Consider the following 23,662-nt stretch of genomic DNA (forward strand, 5'->3'; position numbering starts at 1 on the left):
CCAAGATACCATGCTGTCTTCCCTTACATACCCTTACTGCTTGATAGAAAAGTCACAAGGTCAGATGGTGAGGCAAAAAACCCACAGGACATACACCTGCCTCTAATACCATTGACCACAAGAATACAAAAATTGCAAGTCACTCAGTGCAAATCAAAGGCAAAAACAACCCTATAGGATACACTTGCCTATCAAAGTTTATCTGCTTGGCTCTAATGGTTTAACTGCCATTTATTTTTCTATAAATAAATAGTACGGCATTGAAAGTGTATTGCTGCTAATTTAACAGGATATGTTTAATCACTCTGAAATAGTTTCCACCACATTTCAGTGTATGCCTTAGAGTACTTTCCAGATTATTGTGAGCTTATTATAGCACGACACTCTCTTGTTGGACCTGGTATAAATCGGTAGAGATCCTGTAGCCTGACAAAAGCAAATATGTGCTAGGAAATAAAACAGACAGTCCCTTTCTTCCAAAGGATATCCTATTGTGGAAAAATGGTTCATGTGTCCCTTTCTGACTGTAGTATACAGGCCCATCCTAGGAAAAGGCATTCACTGTTTCCAGTTCCAAAAACTTTTCTCATCTGGGAGCAAATCAAACAAACAAGTGTCATGATGCAGTGCCTCCCAAAGCAGCCTTCTGAAAGCTTCCACCGATTCCTGCCTTCTAAATAGTGACTTGGATACCTGCAGCAGCATCTCAAAGGAGGATCTGCAAAAACTCCTTCCTTTAAGCCCAGTGAAATACGGTGGTGGGAAAGGTGCTTAATCTTAGTGGCATGAACTGGCAAGCAAGAAAGGTGATAATTTAGGCCATTTTGTAGCAGAACTGATCAGAGCTAGTGTAGAGAACAGATTTCATATTTAGTCAGGTGATCAGAGATGACCCAGTCACATTTTCCAAACAGCTGTGTACTCATATTTGTTGCTCAGAGTTGTCCCATATATTATCCAGATTTATCTGTGTGGGTAGAAGAGAGCCCCAGCTTGGTGGTATAGTGGTTAAGAGCAGCAGACTGTAATCTGGAAAAGGAGGTTTAATTCCACACTCCTCCACTTGAAGCCTACAGGGTGACGTTGGGCCAGATACGGTTCTCTCAGAACTCTCTCAGCCCCACCATCATTAATGAGATTTCTACTCAAAAGTGACTTTGCCAAATAATGCCATGACAAACTTGGCCTTGCATATTCCAGAACACCAATGTGCCTTTCAGCTAATGAAGTTGAAATATTTATAACTGCTAAACAAAGAAACTGTTTTACAGGAGATAGCAATTTAGAGAATACTGAGTTCTTTCAACGAGCGTTGTGTTATTTCACGTTCCAGTGTCTGCCTGGTAACTTGGCAGCTTTGCCAAGGCTTGAGGTTTAGAATTTCCAACCCCTGTTGGGGCACATGATAATAAACACAGGGTAGTAGGGAAACAGTTTGCTGTTGGAATTGTGAGCAGCCCCCCCCCCCCCCCCCACTGCTACAGATGGACCTTTGGAGACAGGCAAGTGCGTGCGCTTTCGGCATATTAAAAATGCTGCATGGTACAAGAAAGTACAGAAGGTACTCTTTGGACTGGCTCCAGCTAAAGTGGAATTTGATTTGGCATGCTGGGTTAGGAATTTACATATATGCTCGCCAAGCAAGTGTAAAGCAGAGACAAGTCTTCTATTGCAGAGACTCCGAATGAAAAACAAAAATAAAATTGATCAATTGTCCTGTAAGCCAAAATAGTTTTTGACCCATTGGAGGCATAGCAGGGAAGCTGGAGGCAAAATATTCTATTTTTGTTTTGTTTTATGAAAAACTCATTGAGCTATGCTATTTCATTTTTAACTTTTCAAGCTCCATTTAGCTTTAACTCTGAGAAATCATATATCAGTGACTAGTGAAGTGAAAAACCTTCAGAAACACAGGCATCACAACTATGTGATGCAGATGTTGTATTTTCCAGCAGAAAATTCTATGATTCTATGACAGACTAGCAGAGCCCGGCCACGCGTTGCTGTGGCTTATTGTGATAAAATGGGAAAGGAACAGTAGCCGTAAATCAATTGCAGAGGCCAGCAGTACATGCTCATGCAAACACGCAGCCTGATACTGTGTGATGTCATTGATGTGTGTGCCCACATTCCTTTGGAGGGGGAGAAATGGAAAGGCACACCTCCCACACATCTAGGCTGGCTGGTCATGATCCTTTACCTGGGAGTAAGTTTGGTTGGTGGCAATGGGTGTCGCTTCTGAGGAAACCCTCTGAGGAGCGCGATGCAGCCATTCAAAGTATGTCACAGTTGCTGTACCGAGCTTACTCCTGAGTAATGTGTGCCTGGTTTTCTTAACTGTAACCACGGTATTCAAGGCATCTAGGGTGCCTGGCCCCTCCCTCCTGTCCCTTGCATGTCGCCCCTCACACTCTTCCCTTGCATGCCACCTGCCCCCCTCCTTCCCTTCCCTTTCCCTCCGCTAGGGTGGGGGGGTCATATCAAGAAGCTGGGCCCCCTGCCTCCCCTCCCTTACATGCCACCCCTCACTCTCTCCCTTCTCTCACTTCTCTTCCCTTGCATGCCTCTCCCTCCGTCCTTTTCTTCTCCCTCCCTCTTTTCCCTTGCATGCCACCCCTCCCTCCCTCTCCCTCCCTTCCCTCTCCCTCGTGTGTATGTGTGTGTATGTGTTTCACTTCCACTCGAGTTACTGCCTATGTACTGTTTTCACTGCTCATATCTGGCCGTCTGAGTGAACATTCTAAGCAGCACGAACATTCTAAGGGTGACAGTTACACACAGGCAGCTGCATGTCCTTCACCAGGGAGCACCAGGAAAAGGCGTTTTACCTGGGCCAGGTGTGAAATTTCAGGTATGTGAACATCTAAAAACACTCTTGCCTGGCTGACTATAGTGGCTGGGAATTTTCAGAGGAATTGGCCCAGCAGTTACTGAGTTATACTATCATCAATAAAAACACTGTTAGCTTTTTGTATAGAGAGATAAGCAGTAAGGGGCTGGGAGGCCACATAAACCAGGCCCAATTCTTGGTAGTCTGCTTTTATGGCATGTCAGACCACTCTCATTTCCTATAATTATGATAGGATTAGCTGATAGCCAATGGAGCTGTTACTGGCCTAACAGGGGAAGGAGTTTTAGGAAAGGGATTCTCCACCAGCTGCTAAGAGTGTAACAGCACACTTTTAAGTTTTTAAGTAGCACAGGGGAATAAAACTCACGTTGGCAGCGAGAGGTTGGCCAGAGGGGATCTTTGGGACTGTATAATATGGGGAAGGGATTCTGGCAAAGAATATTCCACAGAGGAACGCAAGAGTCCAATTGAGTTTAAACGTTTTATATAAATTTAGTTCAAAAATACATACATATAGTAAGGCACAAGAGCACACACATTCAAGTTCTAGTATATGAAAAGGTTTGAAATAGAGGATAGAGAGGGAATGGGGGTTTGCAGGGTAATACGTTACCTAACGATTCTTAAGAGTAGACGAAGTAGAAGGCAGGGATTCCACGCCAGCATGGAGAGTGGGGGCCAGCAGCAGCTGGAGCCAGCTGCAGCTGAAGCCAGCCTGGAGGGCTTGAGCCAGCATTGAGAGCCAGCATTGAGAACTTGAACCAGCAGCAGGAGCTGGCTAGTTAGCCAGCTAGCACTAGAGTAAAGAACCGGCATTAAGAACTTGGAACTTTGGGTGCACTGTATTTTTATACCCCTGTGAGCAGTTTGGGGCGGGAGCTAGTAAGTTTCTATTCCTGGATTTTCTGGGTTTCCATGCTGGGATTGCAGGACTGAGCTAATTACAAACTCTATCTATTATTCTTAATCCCAGGACAATGGGGCCAATTTGCTTTGTTAGGCTAAACAAGGAAACGCTGTAAGGCTTCCATGCAGATTAACCTTTTAGGGTTACTGCCCAAGATATTCAGATTTTGGCTGAGACCGGGGAAAGGTGGGTGACTTTAGGAGAGTCATAACAAAGGTGGAGGGGAGGCAGAGAAGCAACCCTTTGTTGCTGGCCTGGTTTCCAGAAGAGATAAAGAATACAGTATCTGCTGGCAGGGTGACTTTCCATATCCTTTGTCCTTAACAGTTCCTATAGCAGGGTGTGGTAATCAAACATGCTATTAACTCAAATGAGACCTCCAGGTTGCCAGGAGTAACTCATTATCTTAACTTGACTTTTGTTAAGGTAGTTTTGACCTTTGGCTTGTGATCAAGTGACCATGCGGCTACCTACACCCAGAGGAGTATTTTCCACCTGGCTTTTGCCAATATGGTTTTAAAGCAAAATATATTTACTAATATTATTCTGGGGGTCCTTTGGGTCATTACAGAGCTCAGCAGGAGTTTTTTTGGAGTCTCCGTTAAATTGGTCTCAATTAGATCACTTTTTTCTCCTGCTTTTTACTGTCCTGGAGAGAGGAGCGTTGTTGTTACAGTGGCCTGGTTAGGCCACTGGTAAGCCACAAGACTGTGGTCAGCTGTAAGCAAGAATAGTGTGATTTGCTAAAGTAGATAAGGCTAACTGGCAAGCATCCAGAACTGTCAACAGATCAGGAACTCTTTCCAAGGTAGTCCATTGTTGATGCAAGCTGCCAGGTGGGCTGGAGTAGCAATGCTCTTGATGGCTAAGCAGTATCAAATGAACCCTCAGGTGCTTGAGAAGCAGTGTTGAGAAAGGAAGAATGTCTTTGATACCTCTTGACATTGCTTTATGTGCAGATGAGAACACTGGTAGGCTGCTCGTCAGTAGCACTTCACAAACTATCTGGGAAGGTTTTCAGTTGCAGATCAGCCATTAACTAAAAATAAACTTATTACCTGCATACTTGTTTCTTGTGCTCTTATTTGAGGGGTTCTAGTACACAGTCAAATAAAACCAAAGGTTGAACAGCTATTACATCACTTTTTTCATATTTATGCACACAATATTTGTATACCTCTACAGAAGAAGAAATTACAATCTGGAATAATATGTCATACAACTTCACTTATCCAAAAGTACCAGGAGCAGAAATATTTGGATACTTGGATGCAAGAATATTCCCTTGCAGAGAACACATGCCACTGTAATGTTAGAGAGGTGATAATGCACTACTGTCTCCAAAAGTTAACTGGAGGAACATTATAAAAATGCATTTTCAGCATTTTTCCAGAGGTTTTATCATGTTTTCAGAGGCTATTTGCTATCTTTTCCAGATGGCAGATAGCTTGATGTAAGATAAAGTGATAAACTCTTGGCACTTTATTAGTTCCTGTGTCCTAGAGCCCTGGGAATTAATCTTGGGATATGCTACATAATTAGAACTAAATATAACAAAACTAATTTAATCCCAGTTGTGTGCTAGCATGTCACAGCTCCAGATGTTTTCTGTCAAGCCTGGTATATTCTTTGGCTTGTATAAGGGAAATTATCAAAGGCTGTGTATTGTGTTAAACATATGAAATTGAATTGGCAGCAGTTTCTGATAGAGACTAATGTGAAACTTTTTAAATTCTAGATGGAAAACCAGGCCCACTAAATGTTATGCTTTCTGCCAGTTCAGCAAAATGAGAATGACTAGCCAGGCTGGTATCTCTGTGGGACCTGAGAATTTCCTTTGTCCATGGGGGGAAGTGGAAGCTATAACTGTTGTCCCTTGAACTGTGTGTTTTGGTGGGGTTCCTTTATTGTTTGGTTACTTACTTAATTATTTCAATTGTAGTCCACCTTTCTCACAGAGGCTCACAGAGGACAGCACAGACATAAAACCACAAAGAAAGAACAGCATATAATTAGCATTGTAGTAAAACTTCATTACAAAATTAAAGAACAGTTATCCCAAAACAGTACAAACACTTAACAGAACAGTAAGAAGCATGAAACCGTGCCACAAAACTGGACATGACTGATTGCCACCAGCTGACCAATTACCATTTGAGAGCCTTGAACAATAATGTCATGGTGGAGATTGGCTCGCTTTGCCATCCTGAAAAAAATAACCCCTGAAGCTTCAAAGCTGTTGTTTGAATTATGATCAACAAACCAACAACAACTGACTGACTATTACCAATTGGACAAATTTTCTATAAAATTGAAAGATCTACCAATTGAAAAATTCTATATCACCTGGAGAAATTATATTGTTTACTTAGAAAAGAATAGTAAAACAAAATTAATTTTGCAAAATATGTAACAATTAAGTAGATTAACAGTTGTACTATTTATAGAAGAAGTTACAGCTTTGAGGGAAAGTTTATAATTATTTGTAGAGATATCAACTCTGTTGAAACAAAATTTAGGTTTTTTTCTTTTGGAATGAGGTACAGACTAGAGGAAGTCAGCATATATGATATTAAATAAGGTTGAATAAGTTATTATTAGTTAATTTTTTTAAGCAGCAAGCCTTAATTGGCATAGACAACAGTACAACAATAGTAAAAACTGATTTAAAAACATATACAGTACAGGAAATAAATGTTAAGTGGAAGGAAATCTACTGGCATTTAGTAATTTCCAGAAGAAAGTCTGCCACTATCATACAGAGAGAAGGATCAGGATTGCCCAGCAAGTAGTGTAATCTAAATAAATCGGGGAGATCGGGTAAGTGTAAAGGAGTAAGATTCACATACTTGGATCTGATTTCCTTGAATCTGAAACAGTGTAGTAATTGGTGGGCCAGAGATTCAACTGAGCCATCATTACACGGGCACAATCTTTTAGCCTTTTCTTGCTCATTAAATCTGCCATGTAACAAGGCAGAAGGCATAACATTAAACCTGGCAAGCATTATGGCTATCCTTTGAGCAGGGTTTATTAAACAATACAGATAGTGTGCCAAGTGGCCCTGTTCAAATGGAAGAGAAAAATAAGCATAAGCATAAGCATAAGCATAAGCATTTTATTGTCATTGTGCACGCACAACGAAATTTACAGCAGCATTCCTCGATGCACACAATTTCAGACTCATACATCATCCTCACTTTCCCCTTCCTCCACCCATCCCTACACAGCCCCAAATACATCAATATGAAGCAGCGGAGTTTAGCATAGCCACAGCTCTAGAATAGAAGCTGTCTCTAAGCCTCTTTGTCCTAGTTCTGAGGGCCCTGTATCGTCTGCCAGATGGTAACAGTTTAAAAAGAGAGTGTGCTGGATGAGACGGGTCCCTCAGAATATTTTGGGCTTTATTTAGGCTTCGGGAATTATAGATTTCTTCCAAGGAGGGAAGAGGGCAGCCGATAATCCTTTGTGCAGTAGTGATCACCCTTTGGAGCGCCTTCCTATTCACCACTGTGCAACTGGAGAACCATACACAGATGCAGTAGGTTAGGACACTCTCTATAGCACAGCGGTAAAAGGACACCAGAAGTTTTCCATCTAGTTGTTGCTTCCTTAAAAGTCTCAGAAAGTACAGTCTTTGCTGGGCTTTCTTAACCACCGCGGCAGTCTGTACGCCCCAGGTCAAGTCCTCGTTAATCATAACGCCCAGAAATTTAAAACTAGCCACCCTCTCCACTTGATCTCCATTTATAGTCAAGGGCTGAATTTCTGAGCTATTCCTTCTATAGTCCACTATGAGCTCCTTTGTCTTGTTAGTGTTAAGAACCAGGTTACCAGGTTACAATACAGGGGGGAGCATGTTTTCTTGGCTGCAGTGATTAGGGTAGAGAACTCTCTATCCAATAGTTGACCTTTTAATTTTCTATAAGCTTCTGAATAGGACAAAGGGCAATGTGAATCCACTGACAGTCCAATAGAAGCCATTTTTCTTTGATTAAGGAAAACCAGGGGTTGGAATGGGTGTCAGAGGGCAGATGTTGGACCAGGGAATTACAGTCCGAGAGAAAATGGATTCGCAGCCAGAATATAAAAGCCCTCAGCCAAGCAGCTGATTCCAAGGAGTTTTGACCTAACTCCAGACAAAGGGCTGCATAGGGCACGCAATTTGGGAGTCCAGTTATCTTATGAAAAAATTTGGATTGAAGGGAATTCAAGGAGTGGTTAATAGCTTGAATCCAAATCGGGACTCCATAAAGCAATCTCGAGGCGACTTTGGCATTGAAAAATTTGAGGGCAGGAAGGATAAAGGAATGGCCACAGCTGTAGAAGAAACGAAGTAATGCTGACATAATGTTAGATGTAGCAAGGAGAGCGGTCTTCCTATGGGTTGCCCATGAAAGGCTATAGGAGAATGAAAGGCCGAGGTACTTATAGTACTTAACCTGTTAGATTTGGTTGCTCTTCATTGCCCATGTGAGCTTCTTAAAGCGCCTAGAGAAGACCAAAACCTTGGTTTTTTCATAATTAATTGTCAGTCTGTTGGATTCACATAGAGCAGAATTGATACATGGGATGTACCCAGTTTTGGGGCATGGCTGTTCACTGCTGAGAGAGCAGAGGGGAGGTCACTTAAAAAAAGATTGAAAAGAGTGATTGAATTTAGTTAGTTTATTATTATTAGTTAATTTGCTGATATTAGTAAATTTGTGTTATATTGTGTGTTAGAGGGGGGTTGGTGATGTATTTCTTTGTAATGTTTTAATGGAAAATTAATACATCTCTATTTAACAAACAAACAAACTTTCGGCAGATCTGACATAATTGTGTATAATAGCTAGGGGAAAGCTGTGTAAGGTCTCCTTTCTTCCCAGTCTACAAAACCATGGAACAGTCCTACTCACTTCCAGGCACAGAAATGATTTTCCACAGCAAGCACGTCTGGATCACAAAAGTCTGGAGATGTTGCTGTATTATAAATTCCTGCCCAACTTTGTGTGTGTATGTTTCCCTTTTATTTGGCTTAAATTCCCTTAATTTGGCTTGAAAGGGTGGTTCCATTCTGATAATAATTATTAAAGTACTCTAGCTTTACTGTTACGGAACTATGAATGATCATCACATGAAGGGGCCATGACAAAAAAAAGTATTTTCAGAGAAATCCACATAACAAAAAATGAACGGGGGAAAATGTTGATCAACTGTCTTCCAAAATGCTTGTAAACTTCAGTATGGATAGAACACTCCTTTGAAGGCAGGGTTTCCTCCTAGCTCCATAAAAAGCAGTACGTTGGTGACTCTTTGCTTGCCATGAGATAACTTTAATTGCAGATCTCTTTCCATCTGCACAAAGCATCTGGTCCTATTTCTTTCAGTTGCATCACTGTGAAGGGATTCTGAATCTAAAAAAGCTAAAATGCTCCTGTCCTAAGATAATTGTAGGAAAACTAACTAAGGCTCATTCCGCACATGCAGAATAATGCACTTTCAACCTGCTTTCAGTGCTCTTTGAAGCTGTGCGGAATAGCAAAATCCACCTGCAAACAGTTGTGAAAGTGGTTTGAAAACGCATTATTTTGCGTGTGCGGAAGGGGCCTAACTTTACGACCATACAATTCAAAAGCAACCCATGTTCCCAGTTATGTTTAAGCTTTCTGGATGCAGAGATAGACTCCTGTGGAGCAGAACTTGGACTATCAGGCAACCCAATCATAACCCAATCAAACCATAGCACTAGGATTTCATATGATTTACGAGCTTTGCTTTCTAGTCTAAGGCAATCATGTTCTCAAGTCAGGCCACTGACTTTACTGGTGTCAACAGAAGTAAACTGGAACTGTGCAGTGAATTTATCCAAAAAAGAATTGCTAGACTATCACTCTATTACTGTTTATTCAACAGTGATTTACATGTAAGGTTGGATCTTCTGCCAGCACAAGAGATAGGATACCTCCCTTCATAACAGCTCCTTTTCCTGTGTGGGTCAAAAAGGGAACAATTGAGTTCTGGAAGCAAAACCCTGTCAGGATCCAACCCACCTGTGTTATCGTTACAGTGTTTCCATGCATGCTAGATTATTCTGCAAAATAATATGGATTATGTGTAGTTGACACATAGATTGGATACTACTAGGACAGCAAAACTCTGGAGTAATGTCATCATTTTAAATCTTGCACTAGTGAAACAGTAAGTGCCACTATTACCATATCTGTGCTAGTTTAGCAAGTCATCTTTGGAACACACTGGAAACACTTGAAGATTAGGATGAAAAAGCCAGATTGGTGTGCTAAAGATGTGACGTTCGTTCCCTGACAAACTCCCCTCCAGTCTCCTTCAAACAGTACTGCTATTTTGCAGCAATAGAAGCTCATTCAGGATTTTGCAACGGACTCAAAACTACAGACCTCAACAGATCTGAGCAAAAGAGGGAAAAGGTAATCAACCACAGTAGTAAGTGCTTTCAAGGCATTACATTTCCTACTGAGGCAGGTAAAAATTTGAATTTAGACAAAATCTAGAAAAAGAAAAAATGTTTTAAAAATATATTGGCAATTAATGGTTTAAAGAAGATGACTAGTCATGAAGGAGCTTTCTAGAAATCAAAAATGTATTTAATATATAAGGTAAATATACAACTGATTTTGTCTTGCTATATTCTGACATTTTTCATTCAAACAGATTATACTTCAGAAAGAAAATTCCTAAATCCCAGAAGAGATGAAGTTAATGTCTGTGGGCATAGCGTGCGTCTGTATGTTGACAAATGCATTGACAGGTATCTTGACTGTTACAGTTAAATATATCTCCTTTGGTATGATTTTTCTCACCTGACCAGTGCTCTACTCTGTGCATATAGTTTTGCTATTAAAGAGTATTTTAATATAATTAATATTTTATTCTCTGGTAAGTAGAAATAGTAGACGTCTACAGTGGGTGAAGGGGAGAACAGTAGAGTCTTTATTCAGACAGTTTAGACATGTTTGTTTTTGGGTGACAGAACAGGTATTTGCTCTGCAAAATCTTTCCATTTGAGATCCAGTGGTGATGAATTTCTTGTTTATTTGCAGATGCCAGGCCTATTGAGGATGAAGACGGTAATGTTTTGAAAGTTCTCTTTTTCATCCCCAACCCCAAATCTATAGTGGGAATCTTCCCAAATACATTGTTCAAAAGCTCACTGATATCAGAAGAGAGGCTTCTGTTGATTTCAGAGGGAGTGAGATCAGACTTTGGGAAAATCTCATTGGCTCTGGATTTGGTAGGCTCAAAACTATATACACATTTGCAATAAAGGCCCCAAAGGTTCCCTAAAAAGTGAAGTGTTTGTCAGGGCTTTTAAGGGGGTTTGAATGGCAGGAATCTTTTAAGGGGGGGGGGAGAGGGGAAATTTTGGGGTTTGCTACTTTATTTTTGGTGTTAGCTGGGAATGTTTTTAACTATTGTAAGCCGCCTTGGAACAACTTGGAAAAGTGGGAAATAAACAAACACATAAACAAGCAAACAAATAAATGGGAACCAAGTTAGGTAAATCATCACAGCTCAAAATGCCATGTACTTCCCCAATGAAACAAGATGCCTTCCCCAATGGAACAAGAACTACATGTGACCAACTGTACTGAAGTTTAAAGTTCTCTGCATGCAGCACTTGAGGCTACATAGAACCAGTACAGTGCCAAAAAGATGGTGCGTGATGACCCAAAGTGAGCTCATTAAATGAATGTACAATACAACACTGATTAAAAGTTAATGATGTGCCATCTGGTTCAAAATTGAAATTCAGATATTATGATGTGCCATTTATATTCATGGAATTATTTGGATATACATCACATGTTAAAAGTCTGCTGTGGTTTATGTTTTGATGTGTTAAGTTCTGCTACCTTTTCTCTTCCCGCTCTCCAAATTATATCAACCTCTTTGGACATTTGTAGCGCTCAGGCATTAGAACCCAACACATTTCTCTAGCTTTTGTTACATTGTAAAATAGGCAAACAATTCCAAAGTTGTGAAATTTAAAAAGTTTTTTTTGTTATTGTGTCTTTTGACCGGGCAAGGTAATACCAGCCACATGGCAGAAAATGAAAAGTACATGTTTCAGTAGTCTTGGGTCCTCATGTCAAGCTTTGTCTACTGAAAATGTCATACATTAAGATAATTCTTTTTATTTTAGACCCGTATAGAGAACCTGCAGGTATGCCTTACTGGCCTTTCTCAACCAATGATTTCTGGTCATATGTGGAGTACTTCCGGACCTTAGGAGCATACCACAGAATCAATGAGATGGCCAGAACCTTCTTTGCTCATCAGCCAATTGGAAATACTCTTGGATATGCTGTCCCATATCACGAGCACTAACTCACTGGGCTAATCCCAGTGTTCAGAGATTGAATAAGTTTTACTGTTGCAAAGAAACACCAAAATTACTTGCTTAACAAACATGTTGTTACAAGGCTTCCTTTGTATCAAGCATGCAGCTTCTTGTGTTTTTTTCTGTTTTTTTAAACAATAATGATTCTAGCATAACTTCTTTTTAGCAGATTATCTATACTTAACATATATATTTCTGCAATTTGAATAAAGAATTTCTTGATTCTAATGCTGTTTACTTTTCACAATGCCTCTGAATCCTTATTTTTGAAGGCACATTTATGGAAAAAATGTTTGGCTACAGCACTTTTTCATATGAACACATTATCTAAATTGCTGTGGAAAAGTTTATTTGTAGGTTTTTGCAATAGTTTTTCTGTGCACCTTTTACTTCTCAGTGGTACTGAACTCACCATGCAGTGTATTTAAACTAATTTATGCTAAGGAACTAGGAATAAGTATAAGGCTATATATAGATGACTGCATTTCATAGAATTATTGAGTTGGAAGGGGTCATTTAGGCAGTCTATTCCAACCTCCTGCTCAATGCAGGATCAGCCTAAAGTTTCAAACAGGCCAATCAGTTCCTTCACAGGACAGTTTCACTTGGGGGGAGGGGTGGAGTTGAAGTTCCTTGTGCATGTCCCATGCAGTCCCAATTGGGAGTGGGAACAGCATGTGCAGGAACTCAGAACAACACACAAGTCACATACATAAGACTCTGAAACTGTTCCAGCCTCTAAGTAGGACCAGGGAATTCCCTGGAGTTACTGCTCAACTCCAGACTACTGAGATCAGTTCACCTGGAGAAAATGAATGCGTTGAAGGGTAGACTCTATGGCACTGTACCACACTAAGGTCCTTATCTTCCAGACTCCATCCCCAGGTCTCCAAGAGTTTCCGAACCTGGCTGTGAGTTTTACTCTTCCCAATCCTCATGGGTGGCCTGGAGAACCTAGAATAGGTTACGTTCCCCATCCCACAAATTCGGTTTCTGTAAATCAACCCAACGAAACTCAGAAGATCCTCACTAATCTGAATTAATTTGGGAGTCAAGAACACAAGAAAAGCCCAGCAGGATTACTGAAAAGATTCAGCTAGTCCACCATGTGGATTTGCACAATGGCACACCAGATGCACCTGGGAAGCCTGCAAGTGAGAAATGAAGGACACAGCCTTCCCCATTGTTGCTTACCAGCTGCTGGTCAGTCCATCCTGCATATATTTACCTACTCTGTTTCCGAACGGCCCATTAACGACGGCCTGGGGGCAGTAAAAACGCCGCCCCCAGGCCGCCGTTCGCACATGCGCCGCTGCTGACCTGAATGCGCTTCCCTCCCCCCAGGGCAGCGTCAGGCCGCCCTAAACAACAACCCTTTAAAGGGTTGTTGTTGGGGAGGAAGCGTCTTCCCGGTGGCGCGGTGCGAACCGCGCTGCCGGGAAGACGCTGTCTCCCGTCTCCGCCCCACTCACGGTGTCCTCGTCGTCGCCTGCTGGGCGTCGCAGCCCCGCCCACGCTGCCCTCCGACCCGGAGGGCAGCGTGGGCGGGGCTGCGACGCCCAGCAGGCGACGACGAGGACACCGTGAGTGGGGCGGGGAAGGGGGAAGAGGCGGCTCCGTGCGGAGCCGCCTGCCGTCTGCCGACCACCGCTTCGCCTGCTCGCACGCTTGCGTGCGAACGGGCTTGCGCCCCCACGCCGCCAGAACTCTTGGCGGCGTGGGGACGACTGGAGGCCGTGTGGAAACGGCCCTAGTCTACTTTTAAAGCCATCTACAATCTAATCATTACTGCTTCTTACACCACTGAATTCTATATAAGCAACTCCAGGTACCCTTGTAACAAAGGAAAAACAAAGGTCTCATCCTAAACAACAAAAAGAGGGAACACTTTTGCACATCTGCAGAAGTCTTCAATCACTAGTTATCCAGGAACCAAGGATTAATTACAGGATATGACCCAGACCCACCAAGTGTAACCTGCTTTCAAATCAGAAGAGGAGGCAAGAAGCTCTGTTTGTAACCCAAGATCTACTACACTACAAAACCTCCACCTGTTCAGTGTCGTTTCAGGCATGAAGAAAGCTGACAGCACACCAAGCAGGTTTTTTGAAGAGTAAATCCTACGGCGCTTACTATAAACTAAGCTCAGAGCCTCATTCCGCACAGCATATTTATAACGAGTTGCAATTGTTATACATGAATTCTTTTTCCACTTAAAAAAAGGGAAACCGCGTTAATTTATAACGATTGCAACTCGTTATAAATATATTGTCTGGAATGAGCTTGACAGCAGTCAGTGACGGAGAACATCTTCCGCGCGGATTAAGGCAGCGGAGGCAGGGGAAGCCGAGCCTCTCCCGTAACGCGGCAGCCGAGCCGAGCAGGGGAAGCCTTCGGAACTAGTCTTTCGAAAGCCTCGGAAGGACACCATAGATGAGAAGTCTCTCCCCGCGCCTAGAGTAGCCGGAAATCAGTTCCCATTTCTACCGGATGTTAGTAGAAGGTAGATAGCTGCGATGAAGCCCGCGGTGGATGAGATGTTCCCTGAGGGTGCAGGTCCTTATGTGGACCTCGACGAGGTGAGGCGGCTGCTGCGTTACAGGAGAGGCGTTTTCCTGCCGCTTTGTTTGGTTGGGGTTGGTGGGCGAGGTAGGAGTGTAGGTTCGCCCACCCCGAGGCCAGCAGCCATCTGTTCAAGGAGGAGGGAGCCTTCATGAGAGCCGGTCGGGAGAAATGTTCTTGCTGCACCATCCGATGTAGACTTACAGCCTATTAGGGCTATTGTAATTCTGCTTGGGGTTGGACTTCGAGCGACTAACATTTTGCACAGGGCGCTTTTTACCATAATATATACAGGTCTGCACCCCCAAGGAGCTAAAAGTGGGTGAGAAAGCATGGAGCGACGTTCAGTGGGGTATCTGCGTTAGTCTCTTGCAGCAAATACAGGGGTGTCTTAAGGTACCTTGAAGATTAGCAGATTTACTGTGACAAAATGTTTGTGGTCAGCTTGGTTTTCGGTGCATGATCCTCCACAGATCGTATGAATGTGTGTAGAGTATAGTCACGTGTTGGCTGAATAGTCACTTCATAGTTGGATTTTTAAGAGAGTGTGGATGTTCGCACCCTTCGTAGAGAATAATCTTCATCTTCCACTAATGTTATAAAAAACTGTATGAATGCTTTGTTAAAAAATTTCTAAAAGTATAATCAAGAATTTCAGGTCCTTTTGTGTCACTATACTTTTGGTACTTTTTCTGCCACTGTTGCTTCAGAGGTCTTCCTCATAGTTCACCCTCTGATATCTGTCACATGTTACTAGTTTCATTTAAGTGTGGCAAAAATGGGGCATTAAATTGAATGAACTTGTCATTGTCGACAGCTGTCATGGTTTAGTAAGATATCTAAAAAATATTGATCAGTGCATAAAAACTAAGTTTTTTGTGTACATACTAATTATCTTTATGGATGATAACATTTTTTGTAATTGTTATAGATAATAAAATTATCATTATTTCTCAGGCTGGAGGAAGTACAGGTCTGTTGATGGATTTGGCTGCCAATGAAAAGGCAGTACATGCAGATTTCTTTAACAGTAAGTATTAGTATGTTACATTTTGGGTTTGAACCAGACCTAACATTTTAGCCATTCTCTAGTAGTTGGCGTAGTAGTGAAGGTATTGGACTAGGAGTTGATGGACCCAGATTCAAATACCAATTCGACCATTAAGATTTTTAGAACCTCCAACTCTCTGATCCTTGCCCAGAGGAAATAAAAGGTTAAAATGTTCCATTCAAACCTCAAGTGGAAAAATAAATTGCTTCAAAGGGAGGAAAACTTGTTTCTGATCTCTGTAGCAACCCAAGTTAAGAGGACGTCAGGTTTAATCAGTTGCTGAGCACCTGAATTAAATCCGGTGCTGGCTGTATTGAAACTATAGTAAAATGCTTCTGCATGGTGGTCAAAACATAGAGAATATGCAGGAATTACTTAAATTCCATGTTTACAGTTTACACCAACAGTATGTAATGCTGATGTAGTGAGACTGTTATAGAGAGCTCTGTTTGTGCTATGTGCTTTCAATTCGCTTCTAACTCATGGCAACCCGATGAATCAGTGTCCTCCAAAATGCCCTATTGTCAACAGCCTTGTCAGGTCTGAGAACTGTGAGAACAACCATGAGAGCAAACTGAGAACCATGGCTTCCTTTGTTGAGTCAGTCCATCTCATGTAGGGTCTTCCTCTTTTCCTGCTGCCTTCAACTTTTCCTATCATTTTTGTCTTTTCCAGTGACTCTTGTCTTCTCACAGTACAGTAGCCTCAGTTTAGTCATGTAATGCATCTAAATGTGTACATTCGGCATTCCTTTTCTGTCGTAATCCAAGTGACCTCACTTGAAAGAACCCTCTTGTTTATTCACTTCATCCTTTGATCTTCAGAGTTGAAAAAACCTCTGAAGGATCAGAGTTGAAAAACAACAAGTTCTATGATATGTTCCCACAGACAAGGATGCTTATAGTGTTTAAGTTGATGCGGCAGATAGTCCTGTTGGATCAAATAAAATCAACCACGGCTTCAGTAAGGAAAACAATAGGATGTTAATTTCTGTACGGAGAACAATCTGATGGAGACCAGAGCTCATGCTCTCAAGGTGTCCCAAAAATCAAATGACAGTTTAGGAAATTGTAGAAATCTAGCATCACAGTAGAAACCAGTGTGTTTGCATATGACCAGTGTCTATTAATCAAGATAAGCATGACTAATTGAAAAGAATCTCATGACAGGCTCTACCGCCTTCCGCTCGGGATCTGGCACCTGGACAGCTGCCCGGAGAGGAGGGAAGGAAAGCAAACTCTAGCACAGAAGGGAAAAACAATAGTAAGACAAGGATAGCCTTGTTGTCTCTGGCAAGAGATAGTGTCTCTTGCCAGAGCATTATGCCCTCAGAAGCAATTTTCTAGTGCGTACATTTAAACATTCTTCATGTTTACCAAAAACGCTTCCATTAGCTAAACATCCAGAAAGTGAAAGTTAACTGAAAGCGAGCCCAGTTGAGTAAATGGTGAACTAAAAGTAATTTCTTTATGTCAATCATATCTAATTTGGTTTTTCCACATTACTCCATCAAGCAGTACTAGTAACCCCTAATGGTCAATACCAGGGCTCATGCCAAATTCATAATTGAGAGGCTGGATTGCTAAAGAGAAAGGAATTTCAAAATTAAATTGAGTGACAGATTTAAACTTGTTCGGCCACATTTTCAAATGTTAATCAAATTCTTCTCATTTCATGATTATCAAATATTTTCACCTGAAGGTCTTGTAATGATAAGTAGCTTCCTTAAGTTATTTTGCACTTTCCCCCACCCCACCCACACACAATCTTCAAATTATTGTTAAACTCCTCACAATATACATGATGCTATTCAGAATTACAAAGATAGATTCTTGCAGTCATGTTAATTGATTTTCTTTTTTGTTTGTTTAGGTTTTGAAGATATGTTTGATGATGATGATATCCAGTGAAAATCCTCTTAACTGTACAGCATTAAATATCTAGACCTCTATGTTCAAAACAAAAAGAAGCTGTGAATATTGTGTCCAAGATGGGAAAAAAATCACAACATGGCTAAAGATGGATAAAGGCAGAACTGTAGAGCTGTTTTTCACTAGGAAATAAGTAGATGTACAGTTTTGTAGGCTTGCTTCAATAAAATGTAGATAGAATCTCTTGTGTATGGGTATACAATTGACCAGATGTTGTACCACTCAAAGATATGGACTTGTCAGTTTGTTTCAGAGATTGTTTATATGGGCCACTTGGCATTATTAGGCATTTGCTTCTTTGTTAATTTAGAAATAGTGGGGAAGGGGGGAATTTAATACCATAACCCTAAACTTATTTGCTAGCAGTTGACACTGGAGGATTAGTGGAATTTACTTCCAAGTGCATGAACCATATGAATTATCTAGGCCAGTGGTGGTGAACCTATGGCACCCCAGTTCATGGACTACAATTCCCATCAGCCTCATGCTGGCAGGGGCTGATGGAAATTGTAGTCCATGAACATCTGGAGTGCCATAGGTTCGCCACCATGAATCTAGGCAGTCTCCTGATGTGCTAAACAAGATAAATAACATAAAGAGAAGCCACTGGGAAAAATATGATTTCACATGACTGTACTCAGCTGTATTTATGTGTAAAAGTATAACAGAGGACAGCAATGCTAGTAGGACCTAAATTATTGTTGATTATCATCATTTGAGAATTTGAGTTCAGAAAGAGGTCTGAATTTTCTGTTCATTTTGAACAGCTGTCCCATATCTCAGATTGTTTTTAAGTTACCACAAGTTTCAAAAGCAGTTTTCTAGGCAATTTCTGTTGCTGCAATTAAAAACAAAATTGAAAGCTCCACCACACAGAAGAATTTGCATTTCAGTTCTTTGGCCTGGGTTTTTTTGTCTCTGAAAGAAATGTGTTTACTTGTATAAATATTGCTAGGAATCCATGTTCTCTTTGTACACCTATCAAATCTCAGCGTACTCTTCATGTATGTCTTACTGCTATAGTAGTTGCCAGCCACAAACCTAGCTATGTACAATCTAAACTCATCTGCAGATAATTTAAATGATAACTGAGGACACTCAAGAACCAATTTATACTTATTTTGACAGATTATCACATGGAACAAGGAAAGGCTTGATGTCGATGCCAGCAGTACGGTTGTGTGTAACTTCTGAATATTATATTGTTTGACTACAGAGCTGAATCCTTTCAAAACATTTTTATGGGATTCAACTCATAGTTTGGAATCAATTTTTTTACTGCTGTATAATTCTTAATTTTGCAGTTTTGTTTGGGTTATAGTATGCCTTAAGAAGGGTTTTCCACAAAGTAGTGAGTTATTTATGCAGCAGGTATAACTTATGCAATAGTCATAACTTTTTCCAAAGCAGAACAGAGTTTAGATGAATATTTCAATTGTGCTCATGTTGCTTTCTTAGTCTGCAAGGAAGCAGACTGTTTTCTTTGACAAGTTCTAAAGGCAAATTTGGAACATCAAAAACACATGCGCTGGTAAAATGCTACTTTGTTTTCTCTCAATGGTTTGTGCATGTGTTAATGCCCACTGTCATTAAAGGGTAATAATGTTTGAATGAAAAACAAAAGCAAAGTTGCACATCAACTTTTCAGCTCAGGGGTCCCTGGTGTGGTACCTGCTGACATTTTATCTGGTGCGCCCACCAAGTGTTTTTAGGAAGTATTTGGGGCTTCTGATTCACTATTGGAGATTTGGTTGACTGTGCAGTTTAAAAAAAAATGTTGCTTTGGCAGCAGTTGCCACAACAGCATGAAGATTTGCACTGTTACTGAAGTTAAGTTGTGGCAGGCATTTTATGGCTGGCTCCTGTGGCAGCCATTTTGTTGCTGCACCCACCATGTCATGTCAGAATTCCGCTCGTAGACTCAAAAAGGTTGGGGCTCCCTACTGTAGCTGAAAGGCATAAAATGCAGTTTACCTTTTTGTGATGTGTATTTGATCTACATCATCAACATTTGGGGCAGTGGATCAAAATCCCACACATTTGTATCTCCTCTGTAGTAAAAAAAATTATTTAAGCCTTATATATTATCCTGTCCTGAATACCATTAGGTAAAATTGAGAATAGAATTCCTTTGAAGACAGTTGGCAATAATCTCCTGACACGCTATTGTGGTGCCATATTTTTGCCAAGTCAAGGACAGAAATTAATTTTGTTCCCGAGCTCAGATTCTGCCCTTAGACCACATTTGGACTAATTTATTACGTGTTGGAAGCCACAGAGAGAGGTGAGTACTAAGCCAAATCCATAGGGCTCCAGCAGCTGGGGAAGGCATCACTGCCCTACCAACTAGAGGGCTTCTGGACAGCACAGGAGGGGAGTGAGCTCTAGAAATTCCCCGACCTGAACGCTTTCCATAGGGCTCAGAAGACTTACGCCACCCTTTAGAAGCTAACCATGGTGGTTCTGCACTGAATGGTTGGTCTTAAGGCCTGTGTGCTGATTACAACCAGCTTCCCAATTATTTGTCCCTCTTTTGCAGAGTTTCTTATAAGTCTCATTGCAGCCTTTCCACACCTCTTAGGCCGTTTCCACACGGGCAATGAATGGCAACCTGGAGACGGTAAAAACGCCATCTCCAGGCCGCCATTCGCACAGGGGGCGCAGCTGCAACGCAGCCGCGCCGCCCTCGCGCCGCCCTCCCGGCCTGAAGCCGGCATTTCCCCAGAGCGCTTCCCAGCGTTCTTTTTGGTGAAATGCTGCAGTGAAGCCACTGCCGAGCGAATGGCAGCGGCTTCACGTCGCCTCCCCCACCCAGCACTCACCTTGTCCCCGGGCCTCCGGCGCGTCGCCGAGGCCTGGGGACACCCCCCCCTGCCCTGCACCGCTGGAGCAGGCGTGCAGGGCCAGGGGGGCGTGTCCCCAGGCCTTGCCGACCCGCCGGAGGCCCGGGGACATGCCCGGTCGGCCAGGCGCCGGCGCTCCGTGGTGCCGGCTGCCCGGCTATTCCCAGGACCGTCCATTCGGACGGTCCCAGCGTCGTCGGATCGGCGTCATAAACGCTGACCCGGCCGTTTCCACCTTCGTGCGGAAACGGCCTTAGTAAAAATATCTAAGACCCATTAGAAGTAATTTTAAGGTGTTATGGACATGCTTCTTGTCCCTTGGATAGATGTACTGGTGTGTAGTGAAGCTGGTATTTCTGTTGTAGCTGACCAACCATAGTGAATTCTCTTCCTCATTTTTGGACCTTTGCACACTAGTGTAATGAGGGGGTTAGAGCCCTGGCTGTCACTTCCTGTGGGGTGCACTGCCATGTCCTCCCCTGCGTAACCACCCTGGCCCTGAGGAGTTTTGGCAGGGGCACAGTTAAACATTGCCAGTGAGGCTGACCCCACTTCCAAACTCCAAGTGGAACTTAGGAGGGGACAGCCAGACAGGCACCCCGAGCTCCCCCACTCAATCAGTACATGGAGTTTGGAGCAGCACTGTCTATTTGCTGCTGGCCAGGCTGCAGTCTAAGCCTCACTGCAAGCAAACTGAAGCACCAAGGACAGACCAGCTCTAGTTTTATACTATTGGCTCTGCCCCTCAATCTCAGCCTGAACGGAACTGTAGCTTGGGGACGGAGCCAATAGTATAAAACTAGAGCCGGTCAGCCCCTGGTGCTTAGTTTGCTGCTGGCCTCAGCAAAGCTTGGGGCCAGCTTTAGACCTCACGCTGGAGGCTGAGGCCAGCAGCAAACAGGCTGTGCCACTCTAAACTTCACATGAGATCAGGGCAGGGTGGCTAGCTCTGCATTCAAATTCCATGAGTATTTGGAGGTGGAGCCAGCCTGGCTGGTCCTCTCCTAAGTTCCACATGGAGTTTGGGAATGGGGCCAGCCTCACTGGCAGCTAGGCTGGCGCAACTGGGGAAGATGCAGCATCTCGAGTGAGCCCAGGCTCAGCCCTGGTCGTTGCTTTAGTAAGCCACTGCAAACTACAAACAGTTAAAAGTTTCTCTATGGAAAGGAATTATAAAAAGCAAAGGAAGAGCAAGCTCAAAATGCAATGCTTAATTTTCTAAACATAAAACTAGCAGCCTATGGCTTCCCTTAATGTGTTACTCCTGTGGATTTAAATGAGACTGCAACCTTTGCCAAGGCCAAATCTGAATCTGAGGTTTGAAGCCTAACAAAGGTTTCTGCTCTGAATCTGAGGTTTTCATATAGAAGTCCAGTGTTCTAACCCTTGCATCAGACTGGCTTTAGGTTTCCAAGTAAGTTTCTTTCTTTTTTGTTGCAGAACTGTTAGAACAGACTTGTTTCCCCTCACAATTATAAGTTATACTAAGAGACCTCTGTTACCCTGTTTAGCAGCTTACCACATTTCCACTTAAACATCCACTGTCCACAACAGTATTACCTAGTAACATTTCACATTGTTCGTTCTGTCTTATGAAAACTTGATTTCTGCCGAGGTCTTGGTGCAAGTGTGTGAAAATACTTGGGTTTCAAAGCTCTGAACAAGCCAAAATTTGCCAATACACCACTGTCATCTGCCTGAGATGATCCTGACAGACTCGCTCAATTGCAACCACAAAATGAATGCACGTGGATGGGAACTTGAGATGGAGGCATTTCAGTGGTGTTGCTGCAACTGGAACAGCCTTTTCATGACAGGCTGCCTGATGCCCTTTCATCGATTTGGCGCCATTTTTATCCATTGGTCTTTTTAAAATCACGTCTTCAACGTTTTGCTTTGAGCTCTGGTTTGGGAGTCATCAGAAAACTCTGTCAAATAGACTTGATTCCTCTGTTTTATTGAGTGTTGTTACTTTTAGCCCGTATGAAAGCCAATATTATATTGTTACTCATTTCATTGTTTATAGTTTTATTCTATGAGTTATTTATCAGCTGAGGACTTCCAGGAGGAGAAAACAACTGGAAAATTTCCAGCTTCCCAAACCTTCCGTACCAGGATTCTCTAAACTTGCAAGTTTAAGCATATTGATCTCCTCCTTTATCCCTTTTGACTGGCATGTAGCTGTTCTCACTTCTCAGCTGTACTGTCCCTTCTGGAGCATTTTCATATTGTTTTTTTAAGGTTAAAAAGTTTTTGTTTTGTTTTTTGCAAACCTAGAGAATCATCTGAGTCTGCAGTGTGGGTTGCCCAGCTGCATTTGTCATCTATGTAAGGGCAGCCAATTCACTATGAAAGTGATAATGCTATGGGTTTTGTTGTCTCTGTTATCTGATGTGTGAGCTGCCTTTGACAATTTGAGCAAGGGAAGATAGAGGATAATGTTCCTAAATCAACAGTGGTGTTTAGGATAGCTTCATCGATTGACAAGAGCTTGAGTGTGCTCCTGGATGCCTCCTTGTCTATGAAGGCCTAGGTAGCGCATACCACTCAGCTTGTTTTTTCCATATCTGCCAGGCAAAGCAGCTGGCACCCTATCTTTCCCAGACCAATCCAGCCACTCTGATCCATGCGGAAGTCACTTCTGGGTGCAATTTGCTCTATGCAGGCTCCAGCTCATCCAAAACGTGTTAGCCAGGGTCCTGACAGGGTCCTCGTGGTAGTTACATATTCAACCTGTGTTTATTTATTTTATTAGACTTGCCACTCAGCGATTTCTGCAGAATGTTAATGAGTTCACACAACAGTATTTTAACACAGTACTCCCATCTCCAGCAGAACTTTGTAGGCTGAGGTGTAGAAGGGAGGGGTTGCCATCTCTTGTTATTCTTGTTGGTTACTAGTGATACTGTGATTATTGATGTTTATATGTTCCTTGTTATGAGGTTGTGATTACTGGTGTTATTGATGCTTAATTCTGTGCTCATATATAATGGTGAGTTTTTATATTTATCCATATTGCCTAATTTTGATGTTTTGATTATTGTAATTTATCTATGCCATTATTGTGATGTTATGATTAATGATATTTACTCAAGTTGTTTATTGTGATGTTATGATTATTGTTTTTATGGTGATGTTATTATTATTGATGC

At 42.1% G+C, this 23,662-nt stretch overlaps 2 protein-coding genes across 4 annotated transcripts in view; both read left to right on the top strand.

Annotated features, from left to right (window-relative positions):
- OTOS (otospiralin) overlaps positions 1 to 12,365 on the top strand; it is a 35,876-nt gene extending 23,511 nt beyond the window's left edge. The window contains exons 1-4 of one of the 3 annotated variants that reach the window (XM_048506224.1): positions 10,077 to 10,189; positions 10,434 to 10,530; positions 10,823 to 10,849; positions 11,926 to 12,365. In XM_048506224.1, the coding sequence (XP_048362181.1) occupies positions 10,473 to 10,530; positions 10,823 to 10,849; positions 11,926 to 12,110 (270 nt within the window). In that variant the 5' untranslated portion in view covers positions 10,077 to 10,189; positions 10,434 to 10,472 and the 3' untranslated portion in view covers positions 12,111 to 12,365. Of the gene's footprint in view, positions 1 to 10,076; positions 10,206 to 10,433; positions 10,531 to 10,822; positions 10,850 to 11,925 lie in introns of those variants that run through there. The other 2 variants (XM_048506226.1, XM_048506227.1) reach the window with 2 other exon arrangements.
- A 2,185-nt stretch (positions 12,366 to 14,550) lies between these two features.
- COPS9 (COP9 signalosome subunit 9) lies at positions 14,551 to 18,540 on the top strand. The gene is made up of 3 exons (XM_048506011.1): positions 14,551 to 14,702; positions 15,643 to 15,715; positions 17,609 to 18,540. The coding sequence occupies exons 1-3, from the start codon at positions 14,640 to 14,642 to the stop codon at positions 17,644 to 17,646; spliced, it is 174 nt and encodes a 57-aa protein (XP_048361968.1). The 5' UTR covers positions 14,551 to 14,639; the 3' UTR covers positions 17,647 to 18,540.
- Positions 18,541 to 23,662: the final 5,122 nt, after the last annotated feature.

The sequence above is a fragment of the Sphaerodactylus townsendi genome, linkage group LG08, assembly GCF_021028975.2.
Source record: "Sphaerodactylus townsendi isolate TG3544 linkage group LG08, MPM_Stown_v2.3, whole genome shotgun sequence".
NCBI lineage: Eukaryota > Metazoa > Chordata > Lepidosauria > Squamata > Sphaerodactylidae > Sphaerodactylus > Sphaerodactylus townsendi.

What these genes read in the sequence shown, in the direction of transcription:
- COPS9 (XM_048506011.1), top strand. Translation starts at nt 14,640, where the DNA reads ATGAAGCCCGCGGTGGATGAGATGTTCCCTGAGGGTGCAGGTCCTTAT. An exon ending in CTTATGTGGACCTCGACGAG is followed by an intron (nt 14,703 to 15,642) that starts GTGAGGCGGCTG and finishes ATTATTTCTCAG; the next exon opens with GCTGGAGGAAGTACAGGTCT. An exon ending in ACATGCAGATTTCTTTAACA is followed by an intron (nt 15,716 to 17,608) that starts GTAAGTATTAGT and finishes TTGTTTGTTTAG; the next exon opens with GTTTTGAAGATATGTTTGAT.